The sequence below is a fragment of the Haliotis cracherodii genome, unplaced genomic scaffold (assembly GCF_022045235.1).
Source record: "Haliotis cracherodii isolate W230 unplaced genomic scaffold, xgHalCrac1.p SCAF_7, whole genome shotgun sequence".
Lineage (NCBI taxonomy): Eukaryota > Metazoa > Mollusca > Gastropoda > Lepetellida > Haliotidae > Haliotis > Haliotis cracherodii.
This window is the reverse complement of record NW_027266330.1, coordinates 28759234-28779891: the sequence shown is the minus strand read 5'-3', so window position 1 is coordinate 28779891 and position 20658 is coordinate 28759234. Positions and strand designations below refer to the sequence as shown.

Below are 20658 nucleotides of genomic sequence, written 5' to 3'. Positions count from 1 at the left end.
GTTTCAATTCAGTTAATATCCCCTAAATGGGATATATTTTTAATTCTATTTTTGATTCCTGACTTTCCTTTTTGCAAACTTGTATGCTTTCTCATACCCAGGGCACTCTCGGGCTTATATTTGAATTAAATAGTAAGAACGTTCACACCTTCCCATATATTCATGTTTCCTTCTCAGTGTCTATGACACCAAGATGGTGGTAGTAAACTTGTTTTTGCAATTCTTAGGATACCGACTTCCCAGTGCCGTGTACGTTGCGAGATGGGTATGGAATTCGACTTATCGGTAAAGCGTCAAGAAGGTATGTATCTTTCTTTCTGTATTAAAGTTTAATAGTTACAAAAATAATTTAATTGTGTTTATTAGCCCAGTGTGTGTTCAGTATCGTATATATCGTATATTAGGAACGGAAATTGCATAATGCAAGTATATAGTAATAATCTCTTTGTCATATGCCATTCTTAAAATAATCAATGTTTAGGGTGTAATTGTTTTCCTAGAAGCAAATTTACAACCCACGTATGAGTGAGTAAGTCAGTGAGTTTGGTTTAATGCTGCTTTTAACAGTATTCCAGTTATATCGTGACTTATGGGAGGAAATGTGGGAGGAAAACCTGAAGTGATGTAAGTCTCAGATGTTTACCACTTCGGAGAAACCCAAGAGCACGGGTATAATGCTGACAAACCAAGAAACATAATACATAATCGGGGCCAACCGGGATTCGAACCCACAATCATAGGTTTCTGGCGTGCCCAAGGGAGGCAACACAGCGAATTGTGGCACCTTATCAGAGATTGCTAAATTATTTGCAGCACTTTTTGTCTGCAGAATCCCCCACGCATCGGAACATTCCCACGCGTACCTACTGGGAACATTAGTTAAAAGCAAGCATAGTTGTCTGGAGGTCCTGCTTGACCTAGTCGATCGTATCTATCTATCTATCTATCTATCTATCTATCTATCTATCTATCTATCTATCTATCTATCTATCTATCTATCCCACAGCTTCTGTGTCAGGGTTCTATCTATCTATCTATCTTATCTATCTGTCTATCTCTCTATCTATCTTATCTATGTATCTGTCCCATAGCTTCTGTGTCAGGGTTCTATCTATCTACCTTATCTATCTCTCTATCTATCTTATCTATCTATCTATCTATCCCACAGCTTCTGTGTCAGGGTTCTATCTATCTACCTTATCTATCTCTCTATCTATCTATCTATCTATCTATCCATCTATCGTATCTATCTATCTGTCCCACAGCTTCTATGTTAGGGATCTATCTATCTATCTATCTATCTATCTATCTATCTATCTATCTATCTATATATCTATCTATCTATCTATCTATCTTATCTACCTATCTATCTATCACACAGCTTCTGTGTCAGGGTTCTATCTATCTACCTTATCTATCTCTCTATCTATCTTATCTATCTATCTATCTATCCAACAGCTTCTGTGTCAGGGTTCTATCTATCTACCTTATCTATCTCTCTATCTATCTATCTATCTATCTATCCATCTATCGTATCTATCTATCTGTCCCACAGCTTCTATGTTAGGGATCTATCTATCTATCTATCTATCTATCTATCTATCTATCTATCTATCTATCTATCTATCTATCTTATCTACCTATCTATCTATCCCACAGCTTCTGTGTCAGGGTTCTATCTATCTACCTTATCTATTTATCTACCTTATCTATCTATCTATCTATCTATCTATCTATCTATCTATCTGTCTATCTATCTTATCTACCTATCTATCTATCCCACAGTTTCTGTGTCAGGGTTCTATCTATCTACCTTATCTATCTCTCTATCTATCTTATCTATCTATCTATCTATCCCACAGCTTCTGTGTCAGGGTTCTATCTATCTATCTATCTTATCTATCTGTCTATCTCTCTATCTATCTTATCTATGTATCTGTCCCATAGCTTCTGTGTCAGGGATCTATCTATCTATCTATCTATCTATCTATCTATCTATCGTATCTATCTATCTGTCCCACAGCTTCTATGTTAGGGATCTATCTATCTATCTATCTATCTATCTATCTATCTATTTATCTATTTATCTATCTATCTATCTATCTATCTATCTTATCTACCTATCTATCTATCACACAGATTCTGTGTCAGGGTTCTATCTATCTACCTTATCTATCTCTCTATCTATCTTATCTATCTATCTATCTATCTATCCCACAGCTTCTGTGTCAGGGTTCTATCTATCTATCTATCTTATCTATCTGTCTATCTCTCTATCTATCTTATCTATGTATCTGTCCCATAGCTTCTGTGTCAGGGATCTATCTATCTATCTATCTATCTATCTATCTATCGTATCTATCTATCTGTCCCACAGCTTCTATGTTAGGGATCTATCTATCTATCTATCTATCTATCTATCTATCTATCTATCTATCTTATCTACCTATCTATCTATCACACAGATTCTGTGTCAGGGTTCTATCTATCTACCTTATCTATCTATCTATCTATCTATCCATCTATCGTATCTATCTATCTGTCCCACAGCTTCTATGTTAGGGATCTATCCATCTATCTATCTATCTATCTATCTATCTATCTATCTATCTATCTATCTTATCTACCTATCTATCTATCCCACAGCTTCTGTGTCAGTGTTCTATCTATCTACCTTATCTATCTATCTATCTATCTATCTTATCTATCTATCTATCTATCTATCTTATCTACCTATCTATCCCACAGCTTCTGTGTCAGGGTTCTATCTATCTACCTTATCTATCTCTCTATCTATCTTATCTATCTATCTATCTATCCCATAGCTTCTGTGTCAGGGTTCTATCTATCTACCTTATCTATCTATCTATCTATCTATCTATCTATCCATCTATCGTATCTATCTATCTGTCCCACAGCTTCTATGTTAGGGATCTATCCATCTATATATCTATCTATCTATCCATCTATCCCACAGCTTTTGTGTCAGGGATCTATCTATCTGTCTTATCTATCTATCTATCCCACAGCCTCTGTGTCAGGGATCTATCTATCTTATTTTATCTATCTATCTATCTATCTATCTATCTGTCCCACAGCTTCTGTGTCAGGGATCTATCTATCTATCTATCTCTCTATCTATCTATCTATCTTATCTATCTATCTATCTATCTGTCCCACAGCTTCTGTGTCAGGGATCTATCTATCTATCTATCTATCTATCTATCTGTCCCACGGCTTCTGTGTCAGGGATCTATCTATCTATCTTATCTATCTATCTGTCCCACAGCTTCTGTGTCAGGGATCTATCTATCTATCTATCTATCTTATCTATCTATCTGTCCCACAGCTTCTGTGTCAGGGATCTATCTATCTATCTATCTATCTTATCTATCTATCTGTCCCACAGCTTCTGTGTCAGGGATCTATCTATCTATCTATCCCACAGCTTCTGTGTCAGGGATCTATCTATCTATCTATCTATCTATCTATCTATCTATCTATCTATCTTATCTATCTATCTGTCCCACAGCTTCTGTGTCAGGGATCTATCTATTTATACCACAGCTTCTGTGTCAGGGATCTATCTATCTATCTATCTTATCTATCTGTCTGTCCCACAGCTTCTGTCAGGGATATCTATCTATCTATCTATCTATCTATCTATCTATCTTATCTTATCTATCTATCTATCCCACAGCTTCAATGTCAGGGTTCGAGCTGGACCTGAAGATCAGATCGCCTTCTATTCCGACATGACAGCTTCCACCACGACGCTGTCCACGTCTATAAAGGATGAGGTCTTGTTCCAAGAGGTCATCCCAAGAAGTCCACTATCCCTCTACACCCAGTTCGTGCTCATCATTGAGGTGCATCCCGATGTATATAAGGTATGTGTCGAAATGAAACCTCGCAGTTGAATTCCTTCAACTCGATATCGCTTAAACCGATGATGCAGTACAGCCTTTTGGGGAATCATGAGTGAGTAGGGTTTAACGCCGCTTTTAACAGTATTCCAGTTATATCACAGCGTGTCATGTTAATGTTGGAGGAAAGCCCGAAGTGATGTAGGTCTCAGACGTTAACCACTTCGGTGAAACCCACGAGCAAGGGTATGGTACTGACAAACCTAAAAACATAATCGGGGCTGACCGGGATTCGAACCGACAATCACATGTTTCTGGCGTGCCAAAGGGACGCAACTCGCGGCGGCTTATACGACTGGGCCACCCGTGCCCTCTGTATGAATGAATGTCGGTAAGATTAATTCGTTATCAACCTATCCCTCGGGGCATATGGTGTGATTTATATTATGTATGCCTCGAGATCGCTTGATAAATTATATCAAGTCTTGACAATGGTATGAGGATGGATACCAAGAGTTGCTATAATTATATAATATATCCAAACATTATGTCTATTTTGTCATCTGTGAACTTCCAAGAAATGCCTACCAAAGAAACTACTTATATAACGACGTGCATGCACGTGTGTGTGTGTGTGTGTGTGTGTGTGTGTGTGTGGCTGCTTGTACTAGTTCGGACTGATGCCGATTTATAGTGCTAGCCCACTGAGATACCATGCCGCAGTTTAACATGAATACCCCACTCAGACACAGTATACCGACTCCGAGCCGACCAGTCCTTGTTTTAGCCCCTTAATGCCAAGCGCCAGACAGGGTAACAACAAGTACCATCTTTTAACGTCTTTTGGTATGATGCGGCCGGGGATCGGACCCCGGACCTGCCGCTCTCCGGGCGGACGCTCTACCACTAGACTACCGAGGCGGTCGGGTGTAGGATAGGGTTCGTTACAGGTGGTTATTTGCACCCGACAAGCAGCCACACAATACTTAATATTGATTGTACGATACAAGAATGTACAAATCAACCATACTTTCAGGTTATTTTGAACGGCGATGTCATCAACAGCTACAAACTCCTCTCGCCGACGGACCGGGCAGAACAGGTTACCATCACGGCAGGGGTGGCTGTCACAGACTTGGAATTCCTCGACAGATAGACACCCTGGAGCTGAGTCGGGGACATAGAAATGAACCATCATCTTCAACAACATCAAGCCGAAAAGTCATTTGTACTCGTAGAGCACTTAACTACACTCCCGGGCAAAAGAAAGTACACCCATGTTTGATGGTGGCAAAAATGAAACAAACACGAAATGGTTATTCGATGGTGATGTGTCTGATACGGGTATCATAGGTGATATCGGACCTTAAGTTTACAGTGTTCCGCGACTATTTTCAGCCTAGTAACGTTTTGATGACGTTTGTAATTGTTTTGTCAAATCCAATTTCCAAGTGTACACTTTCTTTTGCCCGTGAGTTTATTTGTCTCATTTACACTTTATTTCAAGCATATCATACTTTGTACAACGCGCATGTAATAAAAGTGATGATGATGATGATGATGATGATGATGATGATGATAAGTGGAATCATGTTGCTTCAGACCACAGAGAACCCGGATGTCCACATACTCAACTCTTGGGGAGTATATTTTATGTAGTGCATTCGGGTATACATGTATATCTATCCTCAGGACATGACAAAACTAGTTCGTGTCCACGTTATGCTTTTCAGTCTGGTATAAAGTGGGCGATCCAAGCTGTAACGTTGGAACTCGAAATCTCAATAAAATAATAGCGATAAAATCCTTTCAATGTTTCAAAAGAAGTCTCTAAAAGCGGAGTCGATTGTACGATTCCGACTATATCATGAGCATGTGTTTACTATCAAACAGAGATGATACAAGGTATTCGCGGAAAGGTTAGCGTATCCTGCGCCACCGGTGGCCAAATCACAAACACATGCAAAGGCAAGTCAATTGCTCATCTGAAAAAAACACGGGAACATAGGGTACAAATCAACATCGGACATCATTTTTGTCACTGATGTGTCAAATTGGGAAATGTCCTCCACATGCCTGCCATCAAACATTTTGAAAGCTTTACCGAGGCCTTGTAACCTTGATCCAACAACTTCTGACCAAGAGTCGTATGGCGCTCTTTGAAATTGTAACAGAAAGAGCATGCTCGATTGTATCTCAAAAGTTGTGAAATGTAAACACCAAAGGCTGGAGTTACTAGAATATTGCTCGACATGAACGGAAAGTTGACTATAGGAAAATTAAGGTCATCCCTCTTGTCATACAGTCTTGTGTAGAGTTCTTGACACTCTTTATCTTTATGCATAGATCTACATATGAAACAGATGAAGCGGTCTCTCTGGTATCCTTATTTCTAGTTCAGGTGCGTAAATCAGCGAAAAGGGTGAGTGAGTGAGTATGGTTTTACGCCGCTTTAGCAATATTCCAGCAATATCACGACTGGGGACACCAGAAAAGGGCTTTACACATTGTACCCATGTCGGGAATCGAACCCGGGATCGAGCGACGAGCGAACTGCTCTAACCACTAGGCTACCCCACCGCCCCTAAGTTGAGTGAGTGAGTATGGTTTTACGCCGCTTTTAGCAATATTCCAGCAATATCACGGCGGGGGACACCAGAAATGGGCTTCACACATTGTACCCATGTCGGGAATCGAACCCGGGTCTTCGGCGTGACGAGCGAACGCTTTAACCACTAGGCTACCCGACCGTCCCTCAGTTGAAGCTAACTGGCTATTTGATGGTTATTGAACGATATCAGATCATCGATACGAGACACGCATCCATAACTTACATATGTTCAGTACGCAACTCAAGATTTATTTGGAGAAGGAAAAGTCACCTTGTTCGTGAGTAGGGTTGTTTACATTATTTAATATCACCAAGCAATGCTGGACAAAAACTACGAAGGTCAACTTTACATTATATCAACCAATTAGTATTGTTCTGTTATATATTAGCGTGAACCTTCCAGATGTTTGGTTGAATGGTTCATGGTGGCGTCTCACCAATATTGATGACTTGGGACACACACACACACACACACACACACATCACCCATATACCACACAGACACCCACCACAGACAGAGACTGACACACACCACACACACATACACACCACACACACTTACACACACCACACAGACAGACCCACACCGCACAGATACATACACACACCACACAGACAGACACACACCACAGAGATGTACACACACTACCCGTCCCCAAATAAGAAATTGTCATTCCATTAATACCTATGATGATGTCACGAGCAAGGAGTCACCAGACATTATTAACTGGGATTGCTGGGACAAATTGTTCTTGCATCAAAAACATGATGTTACAATATATAGAGGTACCAATTTGTTTTCATTGACTTGATAAGATTAATGAGAACGTTAATCCGTTCAAATCTCAAATTTCAAATTGGAAAGATACCTCAAAACAGTCCATTACACAAGGCCGTAGGTAACCTTTTTTTGACGAGGCAAATATTTGTACAAGTATCACTTGTCCCCAACTTGATTCAGCACTGTGACAGTTGTGTTCTGAATGACAGCAAGGTATTCAGTTTAAGTTTCTGCACGTTTCTGATTTGTGAATCAGGAGATAAGGGGCCTTATGGGTGAAGAACACATTCTTTGTTAAAACTACAGCATCTTCGGAACCCCAAAATACATTTTACAAGCTTCAGTTCATATTTGTTACAGAGATACATGACATCACACATGGCTATCTTTACTGAAGTAAGTTGACGTCAAACGTCTTTTTGACGTCAAAGCAAAAATTGTATTCTAGCCCCCATAACGTCCTTTTCTCCTAGTGGGTCACGGGCGGTAGGGTAGCCTAGTGGTTAAAGCGTTCGTTCGTCACGCCGAAGACCCGAGTTCGATTCCTGACATGGGTACAATGTGTGAAGCCCATTTCTGGTGTCCCCCGCCGTGATATTGCTGGAATATTGCTAAAAGCGGCGTAAAACCATACTCATCCATCCATCCTGGCGGGTCACATTTGTGTTTATGTGGATACTTGAAGCACTATGTATTTCTCACACTGTCACCGCCGACATGCTGCGTGACTTCACAAAAGAAACATGAAAGAGATGAGATGGATGAGACAAGATTGGAGCATGAAGATGAATGAATGTCCCTTCCTCGCTTAAAAGTGATTTTTTTTTCGTCTGGACGTATTGGAGAATATTGTCATGTCAGGTTCACTGCCGAATACAATGACATATAACGTATTATAATACTGACGTGACAATATACTCCAATATTGTCTACCAGTCTTCGTGTAGCTTGAGAGAATGAGATTTACCAGAATCCAGACCCATGAAGATCCGGGGTAGAATAGGTTTCAGCAACCCATGCTTGCGGTAAAAGGCAACTCTGCTTGTCGTAAGAGGCGACTAACGGGAACCGGTGGTCAGGTTCGCTGACTTGGTTGATCCATGTCATCATATCCCAACTGCGTAGATGGATGCTGATGATTTCAGTCACTTGATTATCGATTATTTATAGACCGCCGTCATATAGCTGGAATATTGCTGAGTGCGGCGTTAAACAACAAACAAAAACAAAACAACCTGTGTCCGGCTAGTTTCGCCTCTCTGTATCTTTATAACATCAAGAACAAGCGGCAAGAGAAACAAAACATGTATTCTGGAAGTTGTGTGTAATCTAATATTTACCGACAACGCCAGAGAATAATCATTATTGAATATACGTGGAAACTTTAGGAGTAAAAGGTAAAATAGCGATGCAAATAATATGGATGGATCACTGAGTTAGTCAGTGAGTTGAACTGTATTCCACGGCGTGTTAGCTTAATGTGGGAGGAAAGCCCCAAGTGATGCAGGTCTCAGACGTTTAACACTTTGATGAAACCCACGAGCACGGGTATAGTGCTGAAAAACATAGAAACAATCGGGGCGAACCGGGATTCGAACCCACAATCATAGGTTTCTGGCGCGTCCAAGGGAAGCAAGTCTGCACGGCGAAGTGCGGCGCCTTAGACGACTGGGCCATCCGTGTCCCCTGGATCACTAAAAATCAGTGATGACACCAGGTGTTCGCGAAAAGGGTTAGTGTTGTGTTTTGACATGTCCCGTCTACAAAACACATACCCGGCCTTTTCAGCGGCTTCTCTGTTTTGACAAAACGGTGATGAAATCCTAATCTTCAATATTCCTACATATGTGTATGTAAATACATATGCTTATACATGTTGACTTACAATCGTTAAGAAAGGCGAAATGCGACATTAGTGAATTTTCCCATCATAAACCAGCGCATTGTCTGATCAAATCAACAGTTATTCAATCTCATTAACATCAGATCTTAGTTCTCGCTATCGCTAAACAAAGATCTGAGGACATCCCATTACGGGTCACGTCAGAACGACCTTTCATTCGTCCAATCAAAGCCTCGCTTACCAGATCATGAAAGTGACAGTCGGAATGTGTTTTCTAATCATGCAACCTCGAAAAAGTTGACACGGGGTATTCCGAACGACAGTTGCGGCCCAAACGAGTGATTCCGTCAAGATTATCGTCTATCTCTCGCTTCCGGGGGCGTTGCACAGTACGTGGGAAGCACTGCCATACAATCGCAACCATATATTAGACATTCCGGATTGTTCGTTTGTTCAGTTTTCAAAATTTTAATCGAGAACTGTGTCAACATATTTTTCAATCGTAGTCTGAAATGGAAGTCGCCAGGTTGAAACGAGTGCCGTAAAGCTCGAGAAAGCTGCTTTCTAATTGGCTGATGTCGACTTCTTGTTAGTTGTTTCAGTGGTCGGTCAAAGTTCGACGTGACCGCAATGGGATGTCTTCAGATCTTTGTTTAGCGGCAGCGAGAAGTTAGATCTGATTTTAATGAGATTGACAGTTATTGTGATTCTGGTAACATTAATGTTTCCACTGTGCACCTAAGAATAGCCTATACCTGTACTTTACATACAGGAATAGGCTATACATGTACTTTATACACAGGAATAACCTATACATGTACTTTACACACAGGAATAGCCTATACATGTACTTTACACACAGGAATATCCTGTACATGTACTTTACACACAGGAATAACCTATACATGTACTTTACACACAGGAATAGCCTGTACATGTACTTTACACACAGGAATAACCTATACATGTACTTTACACACACGAATAGCCTATACATGTACTTTACACACAGGAATAGCTTATATATGTACTTTACACACAGGAATAGCTTATACATGTACGTTATTAGACAACACTCCCTTGTTCTCTAAACTTCACAGAATACATGATTGACAACTCGTGAAGGCGGAAGCTATTTATCATCCACACAAACATTTTTAATCAGCTGATCCGTCAGGGGGCGCGTACTGGGGCTGAGACATCAAACGTGTGAAGCCGATCTGGAAGTGAATCCACACAACGCCGGAGTTTTATGTTCAATCACTGTTCATTGACTACACTGACCACCGACGGTTGAGTGAAAATGAGAAAGTCCCTTAACAATAGGGAGGACCAGATAAAGCTTCTTTACTTAAGCAACGTCATTAATGTTGCATTTGTATTGTGATAGTTATATAATTACCTTTTCATTCATACAACATAGATTCTTGGACATAATGTGATATTGGACATGATGACAAACTGATTGCTGGGGAGTTCGATCAATTAAGAATGGCTGACATTTGATTTTATTACAACTATGAGAACCGGTGTAAATACGATGTATAAATCCGCGTGCACACGGGATTCTACTTTTTTAACACCTCAAATGCAAACACTTATTTAATGCAAACAATTCTTATAAATAGTTAAGTCAACAATAATAACTTCACATACTGCTTATATAATCGGGTGGAAACTGGACTTTTAAAGTCAGTAAACTCCCTTGCCTCGGGAAGATGAACAATATGTGAAATGCCGGACTTCCTCATTGATCACATATATGTGAAATTTGACGAGTGAGCGAGTATGGTTTAACGCCGCTTTTAGCAACATTCCAGCAATATCACGGCGGGGAACCACTAGGCTACCCGACCGCCCCTGAAATTTGATGATAGGAAATTTACCTGTAAGTAGGAAGTAGGCATCCCATGGGCACCAAGTGTGCGCTCCTTCATGCTCATCTGTTTCTTTATAAATTTCAGGGGCGGTCGGGGAGCCTGGTGGTTAAAGCGTTTGCTCGTCAAGCCGAAGACCCGGGTTCGATTCCCGACATGGGTACAATGTGTGAAGCCCATTTCTGGTATCCCCCGCTGTGATATTACTGGAATATTGATGAAAGCGGCGTAAAACCATACTCACTCACTCCCTCCTGCAGTAATACAGGAGCTGCAAATATGACACTGTCAACGTATCCGTCGTGTCTGTCGAGGAATAATCCAGTATCTCCAGCCTTTGGCGTCTACACTTTACAGCGTTTGAGACAATAGACCAGGTTCGGTCTACGAAGATTTTAAAGAGCGTCATACGACTCTTGCTAAAAAATTGTTTGATCAAGGCTGCAACATTCAAACTCTGAGACGGTAGCCCTGTATGGTCCGAGCTGTTTGAAACTGAAGGCACTCTGGGTCGAATCAACCATCATGTTCGATAGTCATGCCTGGCGGGTTTCAACTACGGTTATGGCTTGTTACGACGGGGCCATGGATACAAGATGATGGTACTAGGTACTTTGAAGTGATGTAAGATTTGTACTCTAGCTCTCAGTACCCTAATAAAACAACCCCGGTCATCTTGAGTGAGTGAGTATGGTTTTAGTAATATTCCAGCAATACCACGGCGGGGGACACCAGAAATGGGCTTCACAAATTGTACCCACGTCGGGAAGCGAACCCGGGTCTTCGGCGTGACGAGCGAACGCTTTAACCACTAGGCTACCCGACCGTCCCTGGTCATCTTGAGATATACGTGACATGTCATCAGACATGCACCAAGGCTGGACAATGTGTTAATTCAAAACATCTTTATTCACGAAGAATGTAGGCACGCGACCAGTGTCCATCCAGGTGGTCAGTATATATTATCAGTCAATATGGATCTTTCAGAAACAATTTTCATAATAAATATATACATGCATGTAGACAGGTGTCGAATTTCATTTGTATCCATTGATGCCAAAAGCAGATTGTATATGTTACGTGTGGGGTATGATATACATTAAGTACGTATGTACTTCTCACGCAGTGTTGTATACCGGACACAAACCATCCAATGGTAGCAATATTCATCTTCGGCGTAGCCTTCATTACAAAGTGTGTCAGTCGTTTATCTCTAGGGATATTGAAATACCTGCCAGTTTTTATTTTGAGTCCATGGAAACTGCAACGAAATTGGACCATGGCACCGGAATTTGAAACTGTTACATGGTTAAGGTATCATTCCGTTCTAAAAGTACCTTTCAAAAAGTAAATTTTTTCGTTTCTTGTGCCAATACATGGACCCGTTCCACAAAGCGATCTTAGTGCTACGACTGTCGTAAGTCAGTGTTAAAGAATGGGAGTTACGACCGACTTAGCGTTAAGATAGCTTTGTGGAACGGGCCCAGTTCTTCATCTTGTCATCAGTTCCCCGATAAAAGAATCTTCATCACTTACTGTTGGTCTTGCCCATACATAGCCAATTCCAAGTCGTATCGACAATTACTTCAATTTGGAAGTCCAATCATATTTGCCATTATTTGCTGCTTGTAAAAGCATATCATAACACTTTTTGTTTTATAAGGTCATCTACCATCTGGTTTGGGTTGGAGGAAGACCTAGGTCTTATTCTGACCCCTGTCTTGTGTTAGCTAAATTGCGCCACAGTTTGGAGAGTTGCGCCCCTTTCCAGTAAGGGACCCAAGCTCCTTCCCAGCGCGTGACACCTTCGTTACACTCTCGGTAACATAAATTATAGAGAGCTCCGCGAACGGGCTATCGCTGTGAGGAGCTTGTAAGGGCCCGCGTCATGGTTGGAATCCTAGATGTGTCAGAACCATATACACAGTGTGGGGGTCAGGTGCGAACGCATACTACATGCATTACTTTATAATTTGGGCTTTCCTCCCATAATAAGATGACACCCCGAGCTTTGACTGAAATATTGTTCTATGGGGAGAGAAACCCGCCATGTTTGTTTCCTTGCATGATTCATTTATTCATTTAAAAAAACATTATATTCAATAAATCGTGGTTGAATAGTACATATGGTTCTTTCAATAAGGCGAATATTGCGAAAACCTTTCTTGCAAACCCACACAAATACACACAAACATTGTTTGAAATAATGATATTCAAATAATGTCATCCTCATTCAAAAGTATAGTGCCGGGCAAAAGAAAGTATACACCAATGTTTGATGGTGGTAAAACTGAAACAAACCAGAAATGGTTATCGATGGTGATGTATATGATACAGGTATCATAGTTATGTTTTGGACCTGTTTTCAGCCTAGTAACGTTTTGATACATTTTGGGCGGTGAGGTGGTTAAAGCGTTCGCTCGTCACGCTCGTCACGCTCGTCATGCCGTAGACCCGGGTTCGATTCCCAACATGGGTACAATGTGTGGAGCCCATTTCTGGTGTCTCCCGCCGTGATATTGCTGGAATATTGCTAAAAGCGGCGTAAAACCATACTCACTCACTCACTTTGATAATATTTTGTAATGTGTTGGTCAAATTCAATTTCTTTTGCCCGGCGGGTTAGGTCGGCTTTTCCACTCAACCTTCTTATAGTTTTGTGGGTTTGGGTGTTGTCTACCCTACCCATGGGATTACAGCACATTAGGAATGAGTAGCTACAGAGGATATGTACTCAGTCACAAAAACTAATATTTCACTTAGCTTTATTACCTTGACCTGTAAATAATCGAGACTGGGACAGACAAACCAGTGATTGATATGCTGAACAACGCCCCGCCACCAGATCCATTACTTCTTTGACCAACAATAGTGTGGAGGGGATCTATTCTAACCAGGGTCCGCTAATAGGTCCCGATTAAATTTATGGCGCGAGCCCGAAGCATTTACAAAATATAGCCGGAATATTGCTGAGTGTGGCGTTAAACAATAAACAAACAAACATTTACAATAATTACAATATGGCATTCCCGATATTTCGCGGCACTCAGAAATATTCCAGCTATATGACGGCGGTCTGTAAATAATCGAGTCTGGACCAGACAAACCAGTGACTGACATCATAAGCATCGATCCAGGCAATTGGGATACGATGACATGTATCAACCAAGTCAGCGAGCCTGACCACCCGATCGCCTTTTACGACAAGCATAGTTGCCTTTTACAGTAAGCATGGGTTCCTGAAGACCTATTCTACCCCGGATCTTCACGGGTCTTTACGAATTTGAAGCTGCAACAGCTACTTATAATCAAAATCAACAAAACCATTTCAATATCCATAAGACATATCTACTAAAAACAGTCGATTGTACGACTGACATTATAGCACGAACACTTTTTACCTAATTCCGCCCCGTTTGTCATTATTAGACATTTTACAGTATTTTTCCTGCCGTTTCAAAGAATCCAAGACGAAGTGACGTCACAAACCTATTAAACATTGATTTTATTAAGCTGTTGTAAAGAACACTCTATTCAATTTTTCCAAGAGCGTCATACGACTCTTGGTCAGAAGTTGTTGGATCAAGGTTACAACTTTCAAGGCTTCATTAAAGCTTTCAAAATGTTTTATGGAAGACATGTGGAGGACACTGCCAAATTTGACGCATCAGTGACAAAAATGACAATCCAATTCCCTATTTTGATTTGTACCATATGTTCCCAGTTTTTTTCTAGAACAATTTACTTGCCTTTGCATGTGTTTGTGACGGGTGCCAGGATACGTTCACCTTTTCGCACACACATGGTTTCATTACTATTTAATAGTGATTCATAAACACATACTCGTGATATAGTCGGGGACGTACAAATGACTCTGCTTTATGCATATATTACGTTAGTCGCCTTTTACGGCAAGCATGAGTTGCTGAAGACCTACCCCGGATCTTCACGGGTCCCCGCACATGGTAAAATGTGTGAGGTACATTTCTCGCGTCCTACGCCATGATATAGCAGGAATATTTCTCAAAGCGGCATAAAAACATACTCACTCGAAATGTTACAATGTACGGGTAGCAACATTCGGTCTACAGAAAACAAAATTTATTATATACATGTCGTGCAGTAATGATTCATTACAAGATAACAAATACATCTCTGGAGTAAGGTCGTGGTACTGTACAAAATAAATTCAATGTACATAAAACACTGTTTGTTTATACAAAAAAAATATACAAATATATAAAATAATTTAATCCCTGTACAAACGTCTGCGGGTCTAGGATTCCACGGTGAACTGTATTTGTGTGACGTCAAGATTTGGTAGGATGATGATCTCGTGGGCGCGTGCGACGGGGGTCCGGTGGTTGTAGCGGTAGAGCTCGTCGTAGCCGGAGTAGATCTGAAGTGAGTGAGTTAGTTGGTTGTAACGCCGCTTTAAACAGCATTACAGTTATAGCACGACGTGTCACCTTGATGTGAGACGAAAGCCCGAAGTGACGCAGGTCTTAGACGTTTACCACTGAGCACGCGTTCCGAGCTCATAAAACATTTGCAAGAAACTGATCGAAGACAAAATTCCTTAATGCCGTGTTTTACAATACATTGGTTTTGTCACATTGTGAGGTAGTTAATCTAACCGTAGTTAACTAAAATAATAATGTCTAAGAAATATTATTTACACAACCCAATCCAATTTTCTCCTCTAAATTACATTTTCCTCTTGCCGATTTCATGTTGAACAGAGCTGGTCAGACTGGCTTTTTCTAAATTTTAACTGGAGTTGGTTTCATGCAATACATATCCACAGTCACTGTGCAGGATTCGCTGAAGTGACGCAATAACTTGAAGAAGACAATAGCCACTTTGTATAAACTATAATACTTGAACAGTTTTCGTTTTCATTATAAAATGCAGTAACCTCGGGAGGAACCTATGACGAGAAATATAATTTATCCTGAATACCAAGTATCCCGACAAACTCCAAACCAAGAAACGTATGATGACATAAACCAAGTAATCTGTACTTACAACAAATTCATACTCCGTCATCATGATGGCGAAGTCTACAGGGGTCCCCACAGCGATAGGTTGGATAGATACCGTCTCTTCTTTCCCCGGGGTGGGGATCATCGAGTTCATCTTGAGCTCCGTCTTGTAGACGTCTATACCTAGCGGGACCTCGCTACCATCTCGGAGCTGCAGACTGAAGCTAAACATAGAGATTTGGTTTACTGCATGGGTGTTCAGGCATGTGTCCCAATGGGGTGGGGAGAGGGGTTAACTGGAGTCTGATTTTTGGTATTTTCCGATCGATTGCAGTGTCAACAATACCGTCTGTATAACGTCAACAAGGACGACTGTTTCATCAACAATGTCATCTGTACTTCCGTCACCAATTCCGTCTGTATTACATCATTAATGACGACTGTGTTAAGTCAACAATGATGCCTGCATTACGTCAACAATGACGACTGTGTTACGTCAACAGTGACATCTGTATCACTTCACAAATGTCGCCTGTATTACGTCAACTATGATGATTGTATGACGTCAACAATGGCGTCTGTATTGCGGCAATAAAGGCGGCAGTATGACGTTCACAATGACGACTGTAGTACGTCAACAATGATGTATGTATAACGGCGATAACGGCGAAAGCATGACGTCCAGAATGACGACTGTAGTACGTCAACAATGACGTAAGTATAACGTTAAAATAACGTCTGCATTAGAACAATGCAGGTGAAAATTATTGTTCACGCGCTTGTATGGAACCATACCAAAATTAAATTTAGTTTTGCAAATGAGGGACTGAACGTTATTGTGTTGTCGGCAATATTCCAGTCATATCACCTCGGCCTATAAATAATCGAGTTTGGACCAGAAAAAACAGAGGTCGATATTGTGAGCAACGATCCATGCATTCGGGGCGCGATGACACGCAATCAACGCCTCAACGTTTATCAACCCGTACTGGTTGCTGGAGACTTATCCTAACCCGGAATCATCGCGGGGAGCACTTACTAGGGTCCGGTGGTAGGGTCCAGAAGGGGTTTTCCGGTCACTCTGACCTGCAGACCTTCCTGATACCGACAGGGGAACTGCTGGACAAAACCCTACAAAAACAAATTAAAGCTACATTTGTGACTGCAGCGCCTATACATACTGACGCTACTATAGCTACTATGGCAGTAGCCCAGTGACACAGAGATCCATCAATGACCAAAGGATTACACAACAATATCACTAACTCTTTTTTTATAAAATACGGATAAGGTATCATTTATTTCCGTAAACTGTGAAAAGTGTTTAAAATAAATCTAAGAATGAGAATTTAAAGAAGAGAATCTAAGAACGTTGTATTGATCTTAAAAAATAATTCTCGATATCAGTGATTAGTTATTTCTATATTTGAATATTATATCATATTGCGTGACAGATGATAAAAAAACACACGCAGGTCGTATAAAGAATAAATTACTTAGTCTCAGAAATAAAATACCCAAATATAAGAAATAAAGTACCCCAAATATAAGAAAAATTAAGAAAAACATCTGGTGACTACCGACTGATGTAATTATACCATATTAGGCACGGGACCAATGTTGTTCCAGGAGCCGAGAGTGCAGAAACCGTCCAGGCCTTCCCATTTGCCGGTGTTGTCGCAGATGATGGTGTGTCCCACCCCACAGAAGAAGAAGTCGTTGTTACAGGTGTGCTTCACCTCCGTCCCCACGCTTGTGTCGACAGTATAGATGTTGCCGTTAGCGAGGGGGGTGGGGGGCTGGCAGTTGACGGCCGCCACCTCTGTGTGGGGAGAACACATATATAACGGTATTCGTTACAGGTACAGTGGCAATTATAAGCCGAATATGTTTTATACGAATATTAATTATCATACATTAAGAATCAAACTTGTATTATGCGAGACTTTGGCTAAATCCTCGAAGGTCCCCAACGAAAATGTAGGTGTTTTGGTTGATACACTTTAAAAAGAGTGTGTGAGTGAGTATGGTTTTACGCCGCTTTTAGGAATTTAAGAGCAATATCACTCTGGGGACACCAGATAATTTGCTTCACACGTGGGTATCGAACCCGGGTCTGAGGCGTGATTACCGAACACTTTATCTACTTATCTTCCTCGTGTGATGTATTGTTAGACTTGGTTTGTTTGTTGTCTAAAGCCGCACTCAGCAATATTCCAGCTATATGACGGCGGTCTGTAAATAATCGAGTTTGGACCAGACAATCCAATGATTGATATCATGAGCATCAATCCACGCAATTGGAATACAATGACATGCATTAACCAAGTCAGCGAGCCTGACCCCCCGATCCCGTTACTCGCGTCTTACGACAAGCATAGTCGTCTTTTACGGTTGGACTAAATACATTGGAGTGGTTCCGAGAGAGGTCTCGATTAAGCAGGTTGTGTTTTTAAATGTGTACAGTGGGCAATCACCTGAGGGATACACCTGTATCTTGCGTATCATGATGTCGTCGTTGATGTAGGCGCTGTTGATGGCGGCGAACGGGGATCGGTGAACAAAATTGTGGATGGGAGTTCCATCGACTGCAACCTGTTGGAAATATATCCACATGTATCTCGTATTTCTGTTGTGGGTAGGTGAGTAGGATAATTCAGTTAAACCACGGCGTGTCAGCTTAATGTGGGCGGAAAGTCCGAAGTGGTGCGGATCTCAGACCTTTAACCACAGAGCACTGGTAGAGTGTTCATAGACCAATTGCAAGGATAATCATTAGGGCGAATGTGGTCTTCTATCCCACGGTCATATATGTACACGTTCCTGGCACGCCTAAGGGACGCAACTCTGCGAAAATAATTACGGTGTCTTATAAGACTAAGCCACATGTACCCCTGTGAGGACCTGGAGAAAACAGCCTTTCGTGATATAGCTGGTAAATTGCTGATTGCGGCGTTAAATGACATTCATTCACTCAATAAGTTTTCTAATCAGTACGTGTTGGTAGGTAGATCTAAACAACGTGAGGTGAGGTGAAATGGGTTTAGCGTCGGGTTTAACATTGCATTTATATAGCGACGTGTCACATATGAACACGTTCCTGGCACGCCTAAGGGGCGCAACTCTGCGAATATAATTACGGTGTCTCATAGGACTAAGCCACATGTGCCCCTGTGTGGACCTGGCGAAAACGCCACAGGGTTAACAACGTGCGTTACAGTATTGCAATTACCGTATTTCCCCTACGAAGCACTCCAACAAGCTTCCAACCCGGCGGATAAGGGGGCCGGGCGGAAGTATTTAGAGACCCGGCACTTAATATATCAACTACGGTGATGCATAAGCTGCAGTCACAAATGAGCTTGATGTGGGGATGATGCCGTAGATGCCTACCACTCTGAGCCCATGAATCAGCGGATTATGCCACAGCTAGGGGACACAACTCTTAAAAGGATTCCGGAGCTTATGTCTATATTTGTGACCTATGAGAAAAGGGACCCTGGCGGTGTCAGGAAACAATTGTGCTGTGATGTCATAAAGACGTTTGACGTCAACTTACTTTAGTGAAGATCGCCATGTGTGTGGAACGACACAAAAATCTTATTTCTCTCTTGTTAGTTCGTTAATGTAATACAACATTATCTTAAAACTTTTCAGCAAACATATCGACTTTTAATTCATCAGATATTATGTCTAAAAAGTGTAATTATTAAATAAACAGTTATAAGTAGCAAAATGAGTCCAAATTATTGATGTCATGTATCTCCTTAATAAATATGAATTAAAGCTTGTGAATTTTTGTATTTTTGTCTGCCGAAAATAGTAGTTTTAAAATATAATGAAAAGTTAAAATGTGATTTTTTCACCCGTTAGGTCCCTTATCTCCTGATAGGTCACATATAATATTTAATTTTACTTTTGAATTCAGCAAATATGAAACATCAACAATATGTAATAACCATTATTACCGATACTGTGTTGAAAACAGATTCCATTGGGCGATAACGGCAAACTAGTGGTGAAAAGTACATGAATATGAATGGATCTTGAGAATAAGTGTCCTGCCCTACCGATGGCACCGCCCACTCACACAATTTGCATAATGAGTGAGTGAGTTTGGTTTTACGCCGCTTTTAGCAATATTCCAGCAATATCATGGCGGGGGACACCAGAAATGGGCTTCACACATTGTACCCATGTCGGGAATCGAACCCGGACCTTCGTGACGAGCGAACGCTTTAACCACTAGGCTACCCCACCGCCCCTACAATTTGCATAAAAAACAAGTGTTCGTTGCCTGGAGAGAAGTACGCCATGATACGGTGAGCTGTCAACATCAAGTAATTGACACGAAAATCAAGTTGTCACGATAGAGCATTCACTGGTTTTCTTGAAACTTATATCAATATGTTAATTTTGAATTACGTCTGCTTGGTACAAGTGCAGAGATTCTGAAGCTTAGAAGTGAAGAAAAAACGTTTAAGGTATATGTTCGTTTTAAAACAGGTATTTGTCCGTTTTACAACAGGTATTTGTCCGTTTTACAACAGGCATATGTCCGTCTTACAACAGGTATTTGTCCGTTTTACAACAGGTATATGTCAGTTTTACAACAGGCATATGTCCGTTTTACAACAGGTATTTGTCCTTTTTACAACAGGTATATGTCCGTTTTACAACAGGTATATGTCCGTT

The 20658-nt window shown here is 41.0% G+C and overlaps 1 protein-coding gene across 1 annotated transcript in view; it reads right to left on the bottom strand.

The window, feature by feature from the left end:
* Positions 1–15254: 15254 nt before the first annotated feature.
* LOC139447070 (uncharacterized) overlaps positions 15255–20658 on the bottom strand; it is a 28669-nt gene continuing 23265 nt past the window's right edge. The window contains exons 15-19 of the mRNA XM_071228225.1: positions 18441–18558; positions 17562–17785; positions 17003–17094; positions 16007–16187; positions 15255–15377 (exon numbers count right to left, since the gene is read on the bottom strand). Coding sequence (XP_071084326.1) covers positions 15255–15377; positions 16007–16187; positions 17003–17094; positions 17562–17785; positions 18441–18558 — 738 coding nt within the window. The remainder of the gene's footprint in view (positions 15378–16006; positions 16188–17002; positions 17095–17561; positions 17786–18440; positions 18559–20658) is intronic.